The sequence below is a fragment of the Peromyscus leucopus genome, chromosome 10 (genome assembly GCF_004664715.2).
Source record: "Peromyscus leucopus breed LL Stock chromosome 10, UCI_PerLeu_2.1, whole genome shotgun sequence".
Classification (NCBI taxonomy): Eukaryota; Metazoa; Chordata; class Mammalia; order Rodentia; family Cricetidae; genus Peromyscus; species Peromyscus leucopus.
Genome location: NC_051071.1, coordinates 562,494 through 580,644, shown reverse-complemented (window position 1 = coordinate 580,644; position 18,151 = coordinate 562,494). Strand labels below are relative to the sequence as shown.

Genomic DNA, 18,151 nt, shown 5'->3' with positions numbered 1-18,151 from the left:
GCACCACACAACACAGGCCACTCCCACTGCTCCAGCTTCTCCTGGGTGGAGGGAACTTGACAGGAGCCAACAGACACAGAGAACAGGCTCTGTGCCTTGTAACCAAAGTAAATGAGTAAGGTGTGAGGTCGCCGGGAACGTGTTTTCTTCTTTGAACTCGGCTGTTGCCCAACAACACCCAGACACGAGGAGAAAGCAGGGCTTCAATTTCAACACTTTATTGCAATTATTCAAGTTTTTACTGCTGTTTATAAATGTGTCATTTTTAAGGGACCTTTACAAGTCTGTCTCAATAATGTGGCTCCTGCCCATGGGCCTGTTTCACATGCCACCAGCCTCACCCTCAGAACAGGAGTGGAGCACATGTACCCTGGCAGTGACTAAGGATACAGGCTTCCTCCTTGCAAGGCATGTGATGCCTGCAAGCTAACAGGACATCCATCGAAGTCTGGGTGTCCAGAGAGCCAGTCTCTGCCCCAGGAACAAAGACATACCCAATGGGTGGATATGAAAACACACACACATATTTTTAAAAATCCATCAAGTCCACTTTGTGCCTGCACATAAACTCTTGGGTGTGTGAACATACAATGGAGCATGGTCAACCCACCAGTGGCCACTCTTAAAAGAAAACTGACCCTTCCTCCCCCAGAAGTCATCACTGCTGATAATTTTCTATCACTTCAACCCTGTCGGTATCGGAGCCACCAATGGAAGCTCTGCAGCCAGACTGCTTCACCCCGGGAACCACGTGACTTATCTTAATGCCACACTCTACCGACCTTAGCCACTTCTGTGACATGCTGCTCAGCCTCCAATCGGACAGGATAGTAAAGCAAGCTCCCCCGCCCCCCCCCAAAAAAAAAACCCAAGTCACCCACACAGGTGACTGAGGTGACCATTGTGCGGCAGGAGGGGAAAAGCACAAAACCCAAGAGCTGGCAGGACCCGAGGAGACCTAAGACTTAGTCCTCACTGTTGGGAAAAGCCACAGATCCAGGTGGAGGGGATCATCTGTGAACGCATGGTTCCCATGTTCCACAGGGACTCCAGGTGGCGGTCCCCAGAGCCCGCCCATGCCACTGGGCTGGAGTGGAACTCTGGGAGGGGGCTGAGCCAGGGCGGGGGGTGGGCTTGACCAAGAGCAAGGTGCTAAAGAGGCTCTTGGGCTCAGCAAGCACCTGGGCCTCAGAACAGCCCATGGGAAAGGCTAAGAGGACAGGATCCTTCCTACAGCGGGAAGGGACGGCAGCATGGCCCCATAGCTTTCAGAAGCACTAGGGTCTGGCTGTGGCCAGTGTAGCAGGGTCATGCCACATGTGAATTTGCTGAGGGACGCTTGGTGGGGACAGATGGCACCGGGCATTGCCCCTGTTTTAGAAATACAAGGACTGAAACCATTGCCACCCAGTCACTGACACAGTGGGGATGTCATGGTGAGTAGGCTAGATGTCCCCACCACCATGCCCTTCCCCTGTGGGGGCCCTTCCCCTGTGGGGGCCCTTCCCCTGTGGGGGCCCTTCCCCTGTGGGGGCCCTTCCTCTGTGGGGGCCCTTCCTCTGTGGAAACTTCTGGTGCTACCAAAATAAGTAATAAAGCATTTTTTCCCATAAAAATCTTCAAATGACATCGTTCTCATGTTCCATGGTACAGAGCCATAAGTAACAACACCACAGAAGGGTTAAAGAATCAGAAGACAGAATAGAGAATAGAGCTTTGCAAAAATCTCCCATGGACCCCAAAGTTCCCCTGAACAGAAGCCTTCATTGTGAGCCCCGATTTTTCCTTCCTATCTGTATCCCAAGACAGCATGGGTAAAATCCTGCACTAAAATCCCAAGACCCTCAGGGAGACACACTGTGTAAACTCCTTGACCCTGCACATGAGACATGACCTGTCCCCATTGGAGGATGGGGATGACAGGTCGACGAGGGACCAGAAGAGGCACGGTGTGCGTGGTTTTCAGCGTGGGTATCTTGGTGTCCTGGGTCCAGGCCTCTGGGTCAGCTGCTTCTGCTGTGGCCGCCTCTGCCACCATGTCTACAGCTGGGACTTGAGCCTGCTGGCCAAGGGTTTGTTGGCAGTGAACTCAGGCCACCAGGTGGCACGCTCCAACACCCCGTCCTGCTGCAGGACGGCTGCCCACAGGTTTTTATAGAGCTGCAGGGAGAAGAAAAGGGCGGTAGCTGGCAGAGGGTAAGTGGCCAGCGTGATTCCCTCTGGTTTTGTGAGGACAGGAAATATCCCACTGTCACTTTTTTGGAAATGTTAAGATGATGTATGTTTAATTTATATAAGCCTTTAATTTTTTTTAGTAGGAAGTAATTAAGGAAATTTAATTATAAAGTGCCATAAAAGCATTTCTGATGGGAACCATCCCCTTGTGAGATGTCCCTCCCTGGGAATTCTTTGTCCATGGTGGCCACCCCTACATCCGCACAGGCTCGTTGCCCCCACCCCTACCCTCACCTCCCACATCTGCCAGGTCATGTTCTGTCTTCTCTGAGACCTGTCCCCAGCTACCCTACAGCTCAGGATGCACAAGCCAGGAGACCAGGGCAAGGTTGGGGGCTTGGGTCCCCATTGGCCCTACTAGAGTCCTAGCTGTTCTTAACTACAGTTCCTCAATGGAAAACAGGCAGAGTGGATGCTATCTAATGAGACCTAGCCAGATCCTACACTGCATGCAGACATGGACACCTTGGGCAGTCAGCCAGGGCAGAGCCACAACAGAGCAGATGGCTCAGAGGGACCCATGGCACACAGCTGCCCCCCCACCCTCCCCCCGCCCCGCACTGCAGACCTGGCCTGCTCCCCCATGGAGTGTGAACTTGACCACATTTCACAATGCTGAGCACTGTGCTCTCTCAGATCCCCAGCTGAGTTTGCGCACTGGAAGTCATGTCTGCCTATGCGAGCTGGGTCAGAGCACCACTTCCTTATGCTGGGAGTGTGTACAGTGAGTCGCCCTGCCAGGCACTGCCTCGGGCTAGGAGATGAGCTGCAGCATTCAGAGTCAGAAGTCCCCCTCCATCTAGGGACAGCTCCTCTCCACCTCCAGCAGTTCCAGAGGGCATGTGCTGCAGTTCCTTCTGCAGGCGACAGGCCCCTGCATGGCGTGTCCTACAATACAGGTCCTTCTTGCAAATGCCTGAGAAGCCTGTCTGCCTGGAGGGATCCAAGGGAGGCAAGCTCCACTCCTTGGTGCTCTGTCCATACCAAGTCCTTTGTCCATCAACTCTAACACCAGGGCCCAGACCTCTGCCCGTGACTGGCTCTGCTGTGCATGGGCCCCTTTGGCAGGCCTCTCTGCATTCTGGGCTCTTAGAAAAATGACGTGGTAACACAGTGGGCCATTGCCCCGCCTGCAAATGCTCTGATGCATCTGGGAACTCTTTGCCCAGCCCCATCTGCTCCTGGATGCCCACCTGAATGCACATGCAGCCTGAGTGTGCCAGTCTTGGGGTTCAGAACCCCCCCCCAACAGGCCCCTCATAGGCTTGTGAAGCATTGAGTCCAATGCTCTTGAAGACAGTGGGTTCCATGCCCTCACTATTGCCCTCCATCTCACAGGCGGCCACCATGGTCCTGGGGTGGGTAGGAGTTAAACCCATCCCACAGACCTCAAGCACATGGCTGGAACACCCCACAGTGTCATGTTGCCAGAATAATGGGGGCATAGCCCCGTGGGTAACAAGGTACTGTGAAATGCCGGGCTGTGAGCGTCTCCCTACAAGGCCATCACCTTGTGGTAGGGTGTCACACAGGAAGTGACTTCTGAGCTGGCGGGGCCACCTGGCAGAAGAATGGATGTTTGTTTGTGTGAGGGGGGCAGAGCTGGCAGGGCTCAGGCCAGGCTGAGTGGACAGAGGGTGCTCCAGGATGGGAGTCAGCCTGGCGCACCAGAACAGAGGGGAGAACGGGGGCTGGGGTTGGAGGGCCAGAGCAGCACTGTATGAAACGGCGGAAGCAACAGAGGTAGGCAGGGCAGGAGGGTGCAGGGTGCCTGGCTGCTGGTGGGTGGGACACCCTGTGGATCGAGAGAACTAAGGCCACTAACAGCTTCTGCACAAACCGTTCTGGAACTTGGTAGCAAGTGGGCATTAGGAAGTGAAGTGAGGGCTGTGGGGCTGTACAGGTAGGCACAGAGGGGCAGCGGGGGGCCCCCAGAGTTGGGATGGCTGAGGGGTAGTCAGCTGGGGTTGGAGGGCAGGCTAGAAATTGAAGATGCTCAAGGCTTTAAAAAAAGAGAAAGCAGATTGCCTGATCTGAAAGGCCAGGGTCAGGGTGGCTAACGGTGTCTGCGACTGGGCTGCAGGGCCCACGTGGAGAGCAGGCAGGGAGGGGTGTGGAGGCTGAGATCTCAGTCTTCACAGGAACTGTACGTCACCCCAGGGCAGGGGTGCGACTTCCCTGTTCCATAGGGTAAAGGGTCATCAGGAATGGGTACCCAAGACTACAGAGCTGGAGTGGCAAAGAGCTGTGACACCACCTGATTTCTCTGATTGTCCCCAGAAAGCCCTCCAAGTGTGACAAGTTCCAGGAAGGCACCCAAGACTGCTCACGACCTTAGGACCCGCCACAGACTCCGGCCAAGCCCCGGTGGCCACAGGGGGCACTCCCCTTACCTCACCATCAGCTTTGCCAATTGGGGAGCCCAGAACAAAGTCGGAAGGGGCGATCACGTCCACCAGAGCCACTGCATCATCTTTCAGCTGTTGGGAAACAAAGTGCGTCCACTTGGCGACGCCCTACGGTCTCCAGGGCAACCGTGGAGTAACAGAGCCACTCAGCTGATTGCTACAGTACACTGGAAACCTGAGCAGGCGCACAGCGCTCTGAGGCCTCACTGGCCTCCTCCGTTATGGACTCCCTGGGTGTGCGTTTGCATATTTCCACCATGTCGCCATTCACTCAGGACGGCCAGCATTTGCTCTTGCAGCGAGGCTGTGAGGCTGGCAGAGGTGATGAGTGCAGCTTGTTAGCATGTCCCCAGAGGCTCATCCCAGCCTATGGCCAATCTGGCCACTGCTGTTCTGAAGCAGGAAAGGAAGTCCAGAAGCCACGAGGGCAAAACGTGCTCCTGAGCTCCTGGGAAAGCTATCACACTTGGCAGCTGAGACGGCGGTTCCGTGACCCCCGCTTCCTCACACAGACGATTATGGAGCCCCACAGAGCAATCGGCTGTGGAGACGCCCAAGGGTTTTCTTGAAATGCAAACATTTTTTTTTCTTCAAATAACTCCTGCCAAGCATACTGAAGTTTAAGTTAACATTTGGGCGATGGCAGAACATGGGCGAACAGCCTCAGGATAACTAACAGTGGGGGCCCGCACGGTAGGGACAGAGAGGATCCCAACAGAGGTGAGGTGACTCACCTGCTCACACAGTGACATGATGGCGTCCTCCATCGCCCTTCCTGCTTGTTCACCAGAAATGTAGCCACCTGCAAGCACAACCTTGTCAACGCCCCTTGGCCCTGTGGCCCCAGCACATCAGAAGTGGCTTTTTCCGCTCAGCCCCATTAGGCCTTTTGGCCAGAGGTGCCAGGGTATCCCGGCACTGACCAGCCTACTGTGATGTCTCGGAAGAAACCTGCCGGCTCGGGGCCAGTTCTGAGGAGCCTTGCTCCCGGGCATGTGTCGGGCCTGGCTAAGAAGCTGGGAGGGAGGCAAGGCCCTGGGGCTCGGGGCTGGGTGGAGTCCTACCACAGGAGGAACAAGGGATACACAGGTAGGCAGGTGTCGGCGTCAGACTACACAGGTGTCCAGATGCACTGCCGCGTGGCTGTGAGGAGCTGGCCAGCCAAGAGGGTCATGGGGCTGTAGGGTGTGGGACACGCAGGCCTCTGAAGTCACCAGAAAGGTACCTGGTCACCAGGCCTTCTCAGACTGAGGTCTAAGCGCCAGCCTCACCTCGGTAGAGCAGGGCCATATGCCGGTTCAGGGACCAGAGGCTGTAGAGCATGCCGAGCCGCCGAAGCACGGCCTGCAGAGATGGAGGCACGCTGGAGCTGTGTGTGTGCGTGTGGAATCGCTGCACCACAGTGAGCTCTAGGAAGGCCAGGGCCAGGGGCCGGCAACAGTACACCTGCGAATAGAACAGAGGCTTGGTGTGTGCTGGAGGCGGCCCATCACTGTGACCGTACAACGAGGTCTCGTATGGAGAGAGAATACAGGGGACTGCGGACTCAAGTCCATGTTTGAACACTCATCCTAGGTCGGTACTGTGAGGCTAAGCACCATGGGAATACAGTATGACACACACATGTGCGCGCGCGCACACACACACACACACACACACACACACACACAAACACAGATCTCCAAGTGAAGCTAGGCCCAGCAAAGGGAAAGTTATAACATTTACACACTCCAAGACAGTCCACGTTCACTTGGCCCCATGCCCAACTCCTAAGAGAATAGAGAGAGGCCCAACAGGCTGTCACTACAGTAGAGACACCAGCAAGTGGTTCCAGGGCACAGGACCTGTCCTCTTGTGTGGCTAGCGGTGGTGTAGGAACACAGGTCTTACTGGACAGGGCTAATTCTACACTGTTCTCCAGGGCTCCCGAAATGCAGAGCCCCTGTTCCGATACTGCATGTGAGATTGGTGAGCGGCCACAGGTCCTGCGGGGATCCCCTCTCTCGACACAGACTGGTCGCCTCCCTAGGGAGGCTAGCCCCCAAAGACCCCTTGGGGCAGCCTTCTCTGATAACCGAACCGAGTGCTGACGACCGTGAGGACATCTTTCCCCGCCCCCAGTGCATGGCCTCGCCGGAACTTTTCAATCCACAGAGGATTAAAATGCACACGGGTGCGGCTTGATGGTGAACCCAAGCACGGGCTGCTTCTGGGGGTGTGGGGGCACACCAAGCCAGGGGTCTGGGGAGTAGATGGCACTGTGGCCCTTCCCAACTGAAGATGGCAGCTGAGGAGTGCTGAATGGAGGGGCAGGAAGGGGTGAGGGGTGGGCTGCGGAGGCGCCGCCCCACCGAGAGCCCTGACTGCGGGTCCTCCCTCCCCACACCCCACTCCAGCTGCGGCTCTTCTGGTTTCCAGCGGCCACTCCTGGCACTGTCAACACGGCACCCTTCACCTCTCCCACAGGCGGCAAGGCTGGCAGTCATGGCCGTACAGGGTTGGAAGGGCAGGGCCTGCAACTGCCCGGACGCTGACATCTCACAACAGACACCGGGGCAAGCCGAACAGATGCAAACTGGGAAACGAACCCACCTGGCTGTTGTTTCTGGCTTCAAAGTCGCTGCCTCTGGACTGTTTCTCTTGACAGAATTTCTGATGACTCCCTTGGAGCAGGTAGCAGACGAGCCAGCGGTATGCTGCCAGGGGGGCTTTGGGGGGGGGGACACAGGGAACGACTGAGAACGCCTGTCACCACACGTGTCACCCTGGGTACCCTGGCGGTCTTCATGAGGACGGTAGAGGACGGGCGTCTTGCGGACGGGGAAATCTAGCAGAGGGTAGCTGCCCGAGGCCCTCTCCCAGGTGGAGTTGGGGTGGGTGTGACTGACAGCATTTCCACGCTGTCACTGCAGCTTTGTGACTGCAGATCCCAGGGCCACTCAGTCAGCTAAGACGCAGTGACTGCTCTTTCAGGGGCGCTGAGGCCTACGTGGGCCTCAGAGTGCCTAATTGCCAAGGATGGCCAGGGGCTGAGAGGATGGGCGCCTGTATTCCCATCCTCAGCCCCACTGGTCAGCTAGAGGGCTGTAGGTTGGCCCTTGCCCTGCCAAGGCCTCAGCCTAGCATGCTGCTCCCTACAGGCTCCCCCTGGCAGCAGAAAGCCAGCTCCAGAGGGGCGGACGGCGGTGGGTTACTGGGACCTAGCCAGCCAAATGGCAGAGAGGCAGAAGCGGGGCGTATCCTTCCTGCCACACCTGAGCTGACGTCCCACACTACTCAGGACACGGCGCTGGTGAACGAGGAGGGCGCACAGCCACGGACGGGAAACAGGTTCTGACCAGACATGGCGGGGTCTATGCTCTCCACATCCTACATGCAGAGGGAAGCTACAGCGGAAAGGTAGGATGCTGTGACTTCAGTCTCAGGTGTTCTAAGAGCAGGTGAGGCAGGGCTGGGGTCTGGGGTGGTACACCCTTCTCAGGGTCCTCCCAGGTGTGCTGCAAACAGGTGGTCCCCAAACGTCTACCGGGTTCTGACCCCTGGAGTCCGTGACTGGCTTTATAAAAAGGGTCTGTGCACTGGGAAGAAGTAGCTAATAAAGCGGTCATCCTGGATCGGGGCAGGCCTCAAATCCAACAACAAGGGTCCTTATGTGGAGGACACAAAGGATATCTTGCGACAACAGAGGCAGAGGGTGGAGTGTCACGGCCACAAACCAAGGGTGCCTGGAACCCCCAGGATCAGGGAGAGGCAAGGAAGGAACTTGATTTTGGATGTCTACTTCTACACTGCAAGACAGTGGATGTCTGGTTCTTTCAATACCCAGACAGCCTCAGGACAGGATCCAGGGCTGCCTGACGGTCACCCTTAAACCTTAAATGCCATCCTTAGCATGTCAAACACCTGCATCAACTTCTGGAGGCCACAGCCGAGGCTGGGGTAATGCCCATCCCTTCTTAGTTTATGAGGCTCACTGTTTCCCAAGCTCCGCCCAAAGGATCAAGTCCTGGGCAGCAGGAAAGGCGGGTGCCACAGAGACCTTTCCAAGACTTATGGACAGCAACAAAACCAAGGAAATGTGGCAAGCCCGAAAAGCACCTGCCCCCATCAATGGTCACCCAGGTGTAAGCGCCACAGTCCCTCCCTGTGGCCAGAGGCACTCCTGGCAGGAGAAGGCTAGTACCTGCTGAGTCCAGCCAGTCAGCTTGGCTGGAGCCCGTGAACTTCTGGTCCAAGATTCCAGGATAGGCTTCCAGAAAGTCCACTGTCTTGAGAGGGCTTGTGAAGGCAGCTCCGTCTAGAGCACACACTTCCGTGACTTAGGAGAAAGACAAGGAGGCCCCACCCACAGAGCCTGGCCAGCGAGCCCCTCCATCTCTGGCTGGGTGCCTCCACTCTGCCTGCACCTAGGAAGCCCCTCTGCCACCAGGTGATGACCTTCATTCGCCCTGTAGATGGTCCATCTTTGCTTTAGCTTTTTATTTTTGAGACAGTGTTTTGGTTTTTGGTTTTGGGAGACAGGGTTTCTCTGTGTAGCCTTGGCTGTCCTGGAACTCACTCTGTAGACCAGGCTCTGCACGAACTCACAGAGATCCGCCTGCCTCTGCCTCCCGAGTGGCAGGACTAAAGGCGTGCGCCACCACCGCCCGGTGAGACGACGTCTTGCCTCTCCCTTGAGATGCTCCCTCCTTGGCCCCCTGAGTACTGAGATTATGGGACTGTGCCACCATGCCTGGCTTGAGGACACATCCTGCCACAAGCTTGGAATGCCCCGGGACTGAGAGAGCCCTGCGCCTGCTGAGCTCAGCTCCCACGGAGGCGCCCACCTTGGAGCCGGCGTTCCAGGAAGCTGAGCAGGTAGTTGCTGGTCTGTTGCAGCAGGACGTTGTTGTCGCCTTCATAGGTGCAGTTTGGATCATTGTCATTTCTGAGGTCACCAAGCCGATTCACTGCAAGAAAAAAAAAATGCCACATTGTCACTCAAGATGCTCTGAGAGAGGCCCCTCCCACAGACCCACCAGTCTTGGCCCACATCTGCTGGCTGTGCCCCATCCTTAGGGAAGAAAAGTCGCCTCCAGGAAGGCTGTGGGATGGCACAAGAACACTCAGTACAGGTTGGTGGCAGTGAGGACCTAGGACCGTCACCTTCCTGCCTGTTGGGATTACCTGAGGAATCACCTAGCAGGGCTTCCCCAGAGCGTGGGGACCACTCCAGAGACAGGGCATGGGGCTACTCTTCTAGCTAAATAAAGCCTTAAAAAGCTGGGCGGTGGTGGCTCATGCCTTTAATCCCAGTACTCGGGAGGCAGAGGCAGGCGGATCTCTGTGCAAAGGTGCAAAGCTACACAGAGAAACCCTGTCTCGAAAAACCAAAAAAAAAAAAAAAAGCCAATGTATAACCTGAGATTGCTCTCAGGTTTATACTGTCTCCTGCCATGCAAACAGCCGGGGCCCTGCATGCACTTCAGGAGATGTGCTTTGCCCAGGGCCTGCAACCTCTCAGCCCTTCCTCTGATGGAAAACATTCCCTCCGAGGCAGATGGAGGAGCCAGCCCAGCTCCTGGCTCCTCCACGCTGCAGCTAACACACGAGGTAAAGGTCTGGGGTGGATCTCCTGGGGGACCAGACAGCTGACACGTAACCTTGATGTGACTCTTTATATTCCTGTTGACTTTGGTCCCTGCATCCTGGTAAGTCATGAGCCATGAGTCGGTCATGTTTGTCTATCGTGCTTCAAGATGTAATTTCCTTATTCTCTTTAAAACCAGAAGACCGCTGAACTGTTTATGTGTTTTTGTGAGTCATAACAACAAATAAAAGCCCTACCAAGAACAGGACAGAAACACGTACACAAATAACTCAAGACATGGCCACTGTGAATCAGTGCCAGTGAGAGAGAGCGTGTGGGGGAGTGGAGGCCAGACCAGAACATGCTGCGTGGCAGGGGCAGGCCACTGGGAGCGTCAAATCCAGACTGTCACAGGAATGTCCACAGCTCCACAGCAGCCTGAATCATCTCTCTGGCCACTGAAGGGTTGGCAGTTCCACGCTGTCTGCATCAGCAGTGGCCATCTTTGAGCAGCTAGCTTTTAGTCATTTCTGATGTGAAAAGCAAAGGTTCTGCAGGCGAGTGGCAGAGCGTGGAGGTCAGAGCAACCACTCTGAATCAATGGTAGAGGAGTATTACCTGGCCACTTCTCTGCTATAATACAGTTAGTGCTGTATACTACAGTGCCATAGGCCAGGCCCTCTAATCAGTTATATGCACTGACTCCGCGGAAGAACCCACATGCGGCGTGTATCATTCCACCATCTTCTAATTAGAAAGCTGAGACATAGTGAGGGTAACCTGTCCCGTTACCATGGAGACCACGCCAGGCTCTGGCTGGACCGGCTGGTTGTTCACCCGCAGTCATGCACTAGCTGCCTGTGTGCGGTGATGCTCGGCATCAGTAAGGCTCGTCTCATCCAGGTTTCAGAACTACATTAAAACCAGCGCTGGCTTCCTACCGAGTCACCAGCCAAATGTCGCACTGAAATAACCTGCTAATTCCACTCAGCTGCGTGCTGGGATCACACACATTTCACACTTCCTCATGATTCCAAATTCTGACCAGGAAGCCTGAAGCCTCAAAAAGTGGGATCTGACTAGGGCAGGGGTTGGGGAACTTGCCCTGTGACAGGCCAGAGGGCAAACATTTCAGGTCTCTGTCATGAGGACTTAGCACTGCCACTGACGTGTGGAAACAGCCAGAGAAAGTGTGTGCCCGCGTGGGCACGGCTGAGAGAAAGTGTGTGCCCGTGTGGGGACGGCTGAGAGAAAGTGTGTGCCCGAGTGGGGACGGCTGAGAGAAAGTGTGTGCCCGAGTGGGCACAGCTGAGAGAGAAAGTGTGTGCCCGAGTGGGGATGGCTGAGAGAAAGTGTGTGCCCGAGTGGGCACAGCTTCATTCCAACAAAATCTTATCAGAAAAATGGGCTGCACTTTGTGGAACCCTGGCCTAACAGCCCATGTGAGGGAACTGAGGATCGAAAACTGCCCCAAACTTACCGGCCAGATAGCCGTGTCCCCCACACGCCTCGCGGCACTCCTGGATCCCCTGTTGGGCTATCCAGGAGGCTAGGGGCTTGCCAGCTGATGCCAGGGCGTGGATCTCACGTCCAAGCTCCGCCTGTGGAGAGAACCCAGCGAGAAGAGGTGAAGACAGACTCTGACAATGCAAGTCAGTCCCCAGCTTCAGCACAAGTGTTGAAGAGAGGAAACCCACTGTACTGAAAAGGGGCCAGGACGCACTCGAGAAATAGACCAGGTGGACGGCATGAAAGCAAGTGCATCTCGCCTCTATACGGATAATCTGTCTCAAGGGCCGCACACCCACTACAGACGGCTGGAGAATGCCTATTACTTGGTTCCCACAAAGTTCATGGATGCGTGCTGACCATGACCATCTGCAGAGGGCCACAAATCAGGAGCAGAGATTGGCACAATGCTGCACAACCAGTGCAGCCCTCTGAGGAGAGGGAGGGCTAGGACCCTGCTCATGCAGATGTTGGGTGATGGCTTGGCAGCATGGGCACTTCCTGAAGCTCACATCTGCTTCATACACATCCTCATTTCTACTTCACCGAAGGCAATGCCTGCTACACAAGATTATCCATTTAGCCAGCACTGTCTGTCTGAACTGAGGAGAGTTTCCTGGGCTGTCAACTCGGAGAGAGTGGATTCGGAACTCTGTAGAGTTGTTTATGAAAAGACAGGGGCTGAGACCACCTCAGGGTGGCAGCGCACAGTGTGGAACCACTGTGCTCTCAGAAGCTGTGAGTTCTGCTCTGCCAGCCCCTCCCTAGGAAATGGGCTGATGGATGTAGCCCAAACTGTAAGTCACTGGGCAAGCCAAACCCCAAGCCGGTGGGGCAGCTGAAGGAATTCACACAGGCTCTCTTCCCACAGCCAGCTGCTTTTGTTTGGCTCCAGGGCTGAAAAGGGGCTGCTCAACCTTGGCAACGGGAAAACAGATGCTCACCTGCCTGGTACTGTTGTTTCCCTCCAGCAGGCCAAACTGTAGCCCTATCAGGTCCAAGAAGAGCGTCTTATAGAAGTGGTCCAAGACATAGGCAGCTGCCAGGTATGGAAGTAGGCGCCATTGCTGAGGGAAACAAGACACACGACAGGTACTCAAGAGGGGCTGGCCCAGTCAGCCCGTCTACACTGACCCTGGGCACCTGGAGCCAGCTTCCTTAGGAATGAAGGAAACCCATCGCTGGGGCCAGTTCAGTTCAAGACAGGCATCGATTTTTAATGCTCATTTTATGTGCATGAATGTCTTGCCCGCATGTACTACATATATGCACTTCATGTGCACCTGGTACCCAAGAAGGGCAGAAGAAGGTAGCAGATTCCCCAGGATCTGGAGTCAAAGATGGTTGTGAGCCACCATAACGTGATGAGAATCAAACCCAGGTCCTCTGGAGGAGCAGCAAGTGCTTTAAACCACCAAGCCATCTCTTCAGCTTGCACCATACTTCTTGGAATCCATGAAAGGTGATCAGTCCCCCTGGGGTCGGGGGAACCCACACACCAGCACCTGACACACATGGCACACACCCACCGCTGGATGGACAAATGGAGGAGGAGATGAATGGGCTGGAGGGGACAGGTGGCGCCCGAAAGGGACCCACCGAGCCGCCACCACGGCTGTTCCACGTGTGCATAGTGCCAGGCATTAGGTCAGGGGTTTCCACGTGCCCACTCTGTAAGCCTCCTGCAGCCCCACGAAGGGGCAGCACCAGCGAGGGCCTTGGTTAGAGCTCCCTAGCCACTGGGCTGCCCTTGGCACCCAGAGTGGTCAACATGGGAACAAGGCTGACAGCACAGTAGGGCACGTGGGCCACCCAGGCCTAGTGACACATTTTAAAAAAATATTTGCTTCCTAAACAGCACATTGCCAACATAAGAGGAAAGTGAAGAGAAAGGGTAATTCTGTCTCATTTCCTCAGACTGTCACTCAGACACCTACTTAATGTAGCACTCAGCACAAGACCTAAGCCAGATTTAGCAACCAGGTCACCTACCTGACCCTTGACCCCATAAAGACTGCCCCTCTGGCTGCAAAGGGCACCCAATTGAACAGGACATGCAGTGGGGCTCTGACTGCGCAGGGCATGCAGTGGGCACCACAGCGGGTGGCTGTGATGCGCCCCTTTCCACTCGTGGCCTCTCTGCTTTGCCCTGTTGCTGCCTCTGAGGATGCAAGGCTGGGTACCACTTCTGCTTTAAATGCCGGAGTGTTTAAAGGGCTGTGCTCACCCGCTGCTTCCAGAAATGACTTCCTCAGGGCCATTTCTTAGGGACGGGACAGATGAGTCAAAGAATGTAGTCTGACCCAGAACAGCGTCACCTGCCGGAGCAGGGTGACCTCATCTGCACACTGAGCAGGCTTGCACCTGCCACCCGCGTCCTTGGCTCTCCTCCGCCCGTGTGCCTCCTTTTGAGCATACATAGGCCTTTTGCATTAAAAGCCACCCCAAGGCCCTGGTGCCTGGCAGGTGCACTCTTGCCCACTGTCGGATTCTCAGGGCAGCCCCTAAGAACTCTCATCAACTCCCAGGGGCCAAGAAGAGCAGAGAGCAGGGAACGATGCAGAGGGCCGGTACCTGCAGTGGATATTCAAGGACAGGAATTTCTTCCTCATCTGTGGGTCCAAACTGACACCGCATGGCCGAGAATCGGATCGCTATGGACACTGCCAGCTTCAGGTTGACCACGGACATGCCAATAATGGAGATGCGTCCTGAGGACAGACCGCCCAAGGATGCTCCTAAACGCTGCCGGGCATCCTGGGGGAGAAAAGCAGTGTCACATGTCAGCCAGATGTTAGGCAGCCTCAGAGAATGTCCCAAAGGTGGAGGTGTACCCCAGATGCATTGTGAGGAGAGGAGAGGTCTTCCAGCTGCCCAAGGAGGGAGCTCTCAGTAGAGAAGTCCTGTGACTGAGTTGTGCGGGCTCCTTTTCTTTGTGACCTGTGAACTGTCCACCTGAGGGCACTGTGCCCTGCCTTTTTCCTGGATGGACACCAGAATGCAGGGTGGTCCAGCAGGGGGCTCCACATCCACCAGGCACTCTGCTGGGGCAATGGCTCCTTGGAGCCCAGCTGCCACGCCCCTGTGTTCCAGCCTTCACTGTCAACTCCACATCCATCCTGCTCTTCACCGTTAGGCAGAAGCTGTGCTCAGTGGTGGTGTGGGACAGCCCGGTGTCCTTGCTTCCTGTCCCCTGCTGCCGCTCTGGGTTACTGCGTGGGTCCTTCTTCCAAAACAGTGTAGTGTGTGTATGACAGTCTTCCAGACAGGGAACAGCTGTCACACTCTCATGTAGAGAAGACAGTTTTGTTGGCATTAAAAGTGTTCAAATTTGCCAGGTGATGGTGGTACACGCCTTTAATCCCAGCACTTGGGAGACAGAGGCAGGCAGATTTCTAAGTTCAAGGCCAGCTTGGTCTACAAGAGTAAGTTCCAGGACAACCAGGGCTACACAGAGAAACTCTGTTTTGAAGAAGCAAAACAAACAACCAAAACGTTCACATTCAGTGGCACACCGGAGGGACAGAGGTAACGTGGTGGTTATTCACCTGTATCCGACAGCATGGTTTCTGAACCTTCTCTCTAATGACCCTGCTTTTTCCTTGTGTGTCAGTAGATAGCGTTTCCTTCATTTCCTCTTTGGAACAACATAGATCCTCTTCAGTAGTCTTTCTTTCTCTAGCTGGAGACATTAGTCTGTCACTTCCCTGAGCCTTGCTGTGGCAGGCAGGACACTCACCTCTCCAGGGCCTTCCACTGCATTCTTTCTTCTAAGCCTTTGACATTATGGTAAATTGTAATTGGTTGTTTTCGTATTGTTCTGTGTCTTACGTGGCTTCTTGGCTCACAGGGCTAATTTCTCTCAAATCATTTAGTTGCATTCATTCTTGCATTCCCACCAGGCAAAGGGTGAGGGTTGTCTGAGGAGTGTCCTTCCTGGGAGGATCCTCCTGAAACATCTCCTCTCAGGGTCAGCCACCTGCCCACCTGCTCACCACTCCCGAGCTGTGGGCATGGTTTATCTCCATCCATAGCCTGACCACTCTCCGTTATCGCCATATCTGGTTACCCCACCTGTACACAGCTTTGCATGTGGCCCTCCTGTGGTGCTATGAGTGGAAATGGCCCCCACAAGGCTCATATGTTTGAATACTATCAGTGGAACTGTTTGGGAAGGATGGCCTCGTTAGAAGAGGTGTGCCACTGAGGGGGCAGGCTTTGGGGTTTTAAAACACTCACACCATTCCCAGTGTGTGTGTGTCTGTCTTGTGAATCAAGATGTGAGCGCTCAGCTGTTCCTGTTGCCAAGCCTTTGCTCTGCCACCACAGGCACTAACCTTCTGAAACCTCACGTTCCAAATTAAACACACTTTTATAAGTTGTCTTGGCCATAGTGTCTTATCACAGCAATAGTAACCAAGACAGCTTCCGTCTAGATGCTCTGGGAGAGCAGCCCCCTACCCAAGCAGACATGGATACCCAGGCATAGGCAGAAAATGCCGCCAGATCCAGGCCACCCCTGCCCACCAACACGGCGGCTAAGTTCCTTCTCTGCTGAGGGCACCAAACCCTCCCGAGTTTGATGTGTGGTACACGTAGGGCCAGCTGCTCCTGGGGTGATCGCCAACACATGAAGACAGACACTTGAGAAGTTCTGTCCACAGATACCCACAGCCCACTGGTACCTTATAGGGGGTGCTGTAAGTGCCCTCGGAGGTGATACTCCCAGTCCAGTCCAGGAGGTTCTGTCGAGGAATTCGAACTTTGTGGAACATGGCAAATCTGTGCAGGAGAAAAGGTGGGTTCCCATCATGCAAGTCCTGCAAGAGCCTGTAACATGGTTCCTGAGCTTTCCTCTTCTCCCCAAGAGCAGCTTTAGGTAACATCACCCCCAAAGGCCAGGGGCCTGTGTGATGGGGCCATGTGTGGCCCATCATGGCCCAGCTCTTTATTCCCCAGCGTGGAGGCGCTCCCATGTCACTGGCAAAGAAAAGCTCCACTATCCACCTGTGCACAGCAAAGGTCACACACACACACACACCACGGACAGAAGGTCTGGAGTTGGTTCTAAAGACTGCCACCACGGGTCCTCAGACTTCAACCTCAAATCAGAATCCCCAGGACAGAGAGAGAAAACCGGCAGATGGTGGTTTAAAAATGCTAAATGAAACGGAAGAGGCTGCAGTCCAGTCTACTGCTTGGGAACAGAGATCTGCTTCCCCTGAGCAGCTGGGGAAAGGGTCCAACAGGCGTTGCTATGGACACTGGGCACTGGCAACCCAAGGCGCTCTTACGATGGTTTAAGGAAGCTTGTGCAAAGTTACAAATCTACGTCGGCTTCAAAATGAAACACACCTGAAAATCTCAGCGGTTCCTGTAGCAGCGTGCCCGGCGGCTAAGCCGCTAGGCACACACAGAGGACCTCATCGGTCACCAGCTACCATCCGTGACGGTGGTAGGCAGCCTGCTGCTCCTCACCCGCATCTGACTTCCTTTAGTCCCTGGCTGGAGGCAGCCCCCCTCCACCTGAGTTGCCCTCAGTAAACAGCAGGCAAAAGCAAAGTATTTCAAAAAGACTCAAGACTACCATGGTTGTGACACTCCCACGCGGCCAGGCTCTCTGCTGACCAGTGGCCCTCCCTGCCTCTTCCCGAGAACCCTGGGTCTCCCTCAGAGTGAAGCAAGCTGCCATCTCCTCTAGGAAGTTCACACCATTTTCCAGCCATCCCGCAAGGATCACAAGGCAGACCTCTCTCCGGGACACCAGTGGGTAGTCCTAGTCAGAGTAATCACTCGGTTGGACCTGTTCCCCAGGAAGCCATGCTCCTGCAGCAGATTCTTGGAGCCATCCTGTTTTTCTTACAAGTCTACGGTACCTGGCCCCTACCAGGAACTTAGAGAAAAGGAACAGAGTGTTGGGGTAGAAGGGAATCCTCCAAGGTGGAGGAGCCACCCCCACAAAACAATGTCCTGGGAAGATACAGCAGCCCTCCCCAGTACCCACAGGACAGAGCTAAGTAGAGCCCCGGGGTGGCAGACTTCAGCGCAGTACCCCCGGCTAACAGAGTGCACTGTGTCTGGCAGCCACCTGGCCCGCGCCCAGCCTGCAGGCCGCACACAATGCCCCATTTTTAAGAAAACCCAGCCTCAGTGCCAAGCCCGAGGTGCTCCAACTGTTTACTTGAAAGCCAAGGAATGCTTTTCAAGTACAATGTTGTCAACGGAAAGCACTTTTTAAGGAGTGGAAAATCTTCCCCCTTTCTGCCACGGAGGTAGAATGAGTCTGAGCACACTCGTGCTTGTGAAGTTTCCACTCTCGTTTAAGAGAGCAAATCTCACAAACGTTCTCTGGGTCACTTTTATATCCACAGAAATGGCCAGATGGGTCCAACTGGAGGGCTACTGGCACACCACGATTATGGTCTCCAGA

General features: G+C 55.0%; 1 protein-coding gene across 3 annotated transcripts in view; it reads right to left on the bottom strand.

Annotated features, from left to right (window-relative positions):
• Positions 1–202: 202 nt before the first annotated feature.
• The window catches only part of Acox3 (acyl-CoA oxidase 3, pristanoyl), a 34,578-nt gene continuing 16,629 nt past the window's right edge, over positions 203–18,151 (bottom strand). For 2 of the 3 annotated variants that reach the window (XM_028882291.2, XM_037208871.1), the window contains 11 exons: positions 16,407–16,503; positions 14,296–14,478; positions 12,666–12,788; positions 11,693–11,813; positions 9,470–9,592; positions 8,827–8,940; positions 7,236–7,351; positions 5,915–6,089; positions 5,378–5,445; positions 4,629–4,715; positions 203–2,160 (listed from right to left, as the gene is read on the bottom strand). In XM_028882291.2, coding sequence (XP_028738124.1) covers positions 2,041–2,160; positions 4,629–4,715; positions 5,378–5,445; positions 5,915–6,089; positions 7,236–7,351; positions 8,827–8,940; positions 9,470–9,592; positions 11,693–11,813; positions 12,666–12,788; positions 14,296–14,478; positions 16,407–16,503 — 1,327 coding nt within the window. In that variant the 3' untranslated portion in view covers positions 203–2,040. Of the gene's footprint in view, positions 2,161–4,628; positions 4,716–5,377; positions 5,822–5,914; positions 6,090–7,235; positions 7,352–8,826; positions 8,941–9,469; positions 9,593–11,692; positions 11,814–12,665; positions 12,789–14,295; positions 14,479–16,406; positions 16,504–18,151 lie in introns of those variants that run through there. The other variant, XR_005092266.1, reaches the window with a different exon arrangement.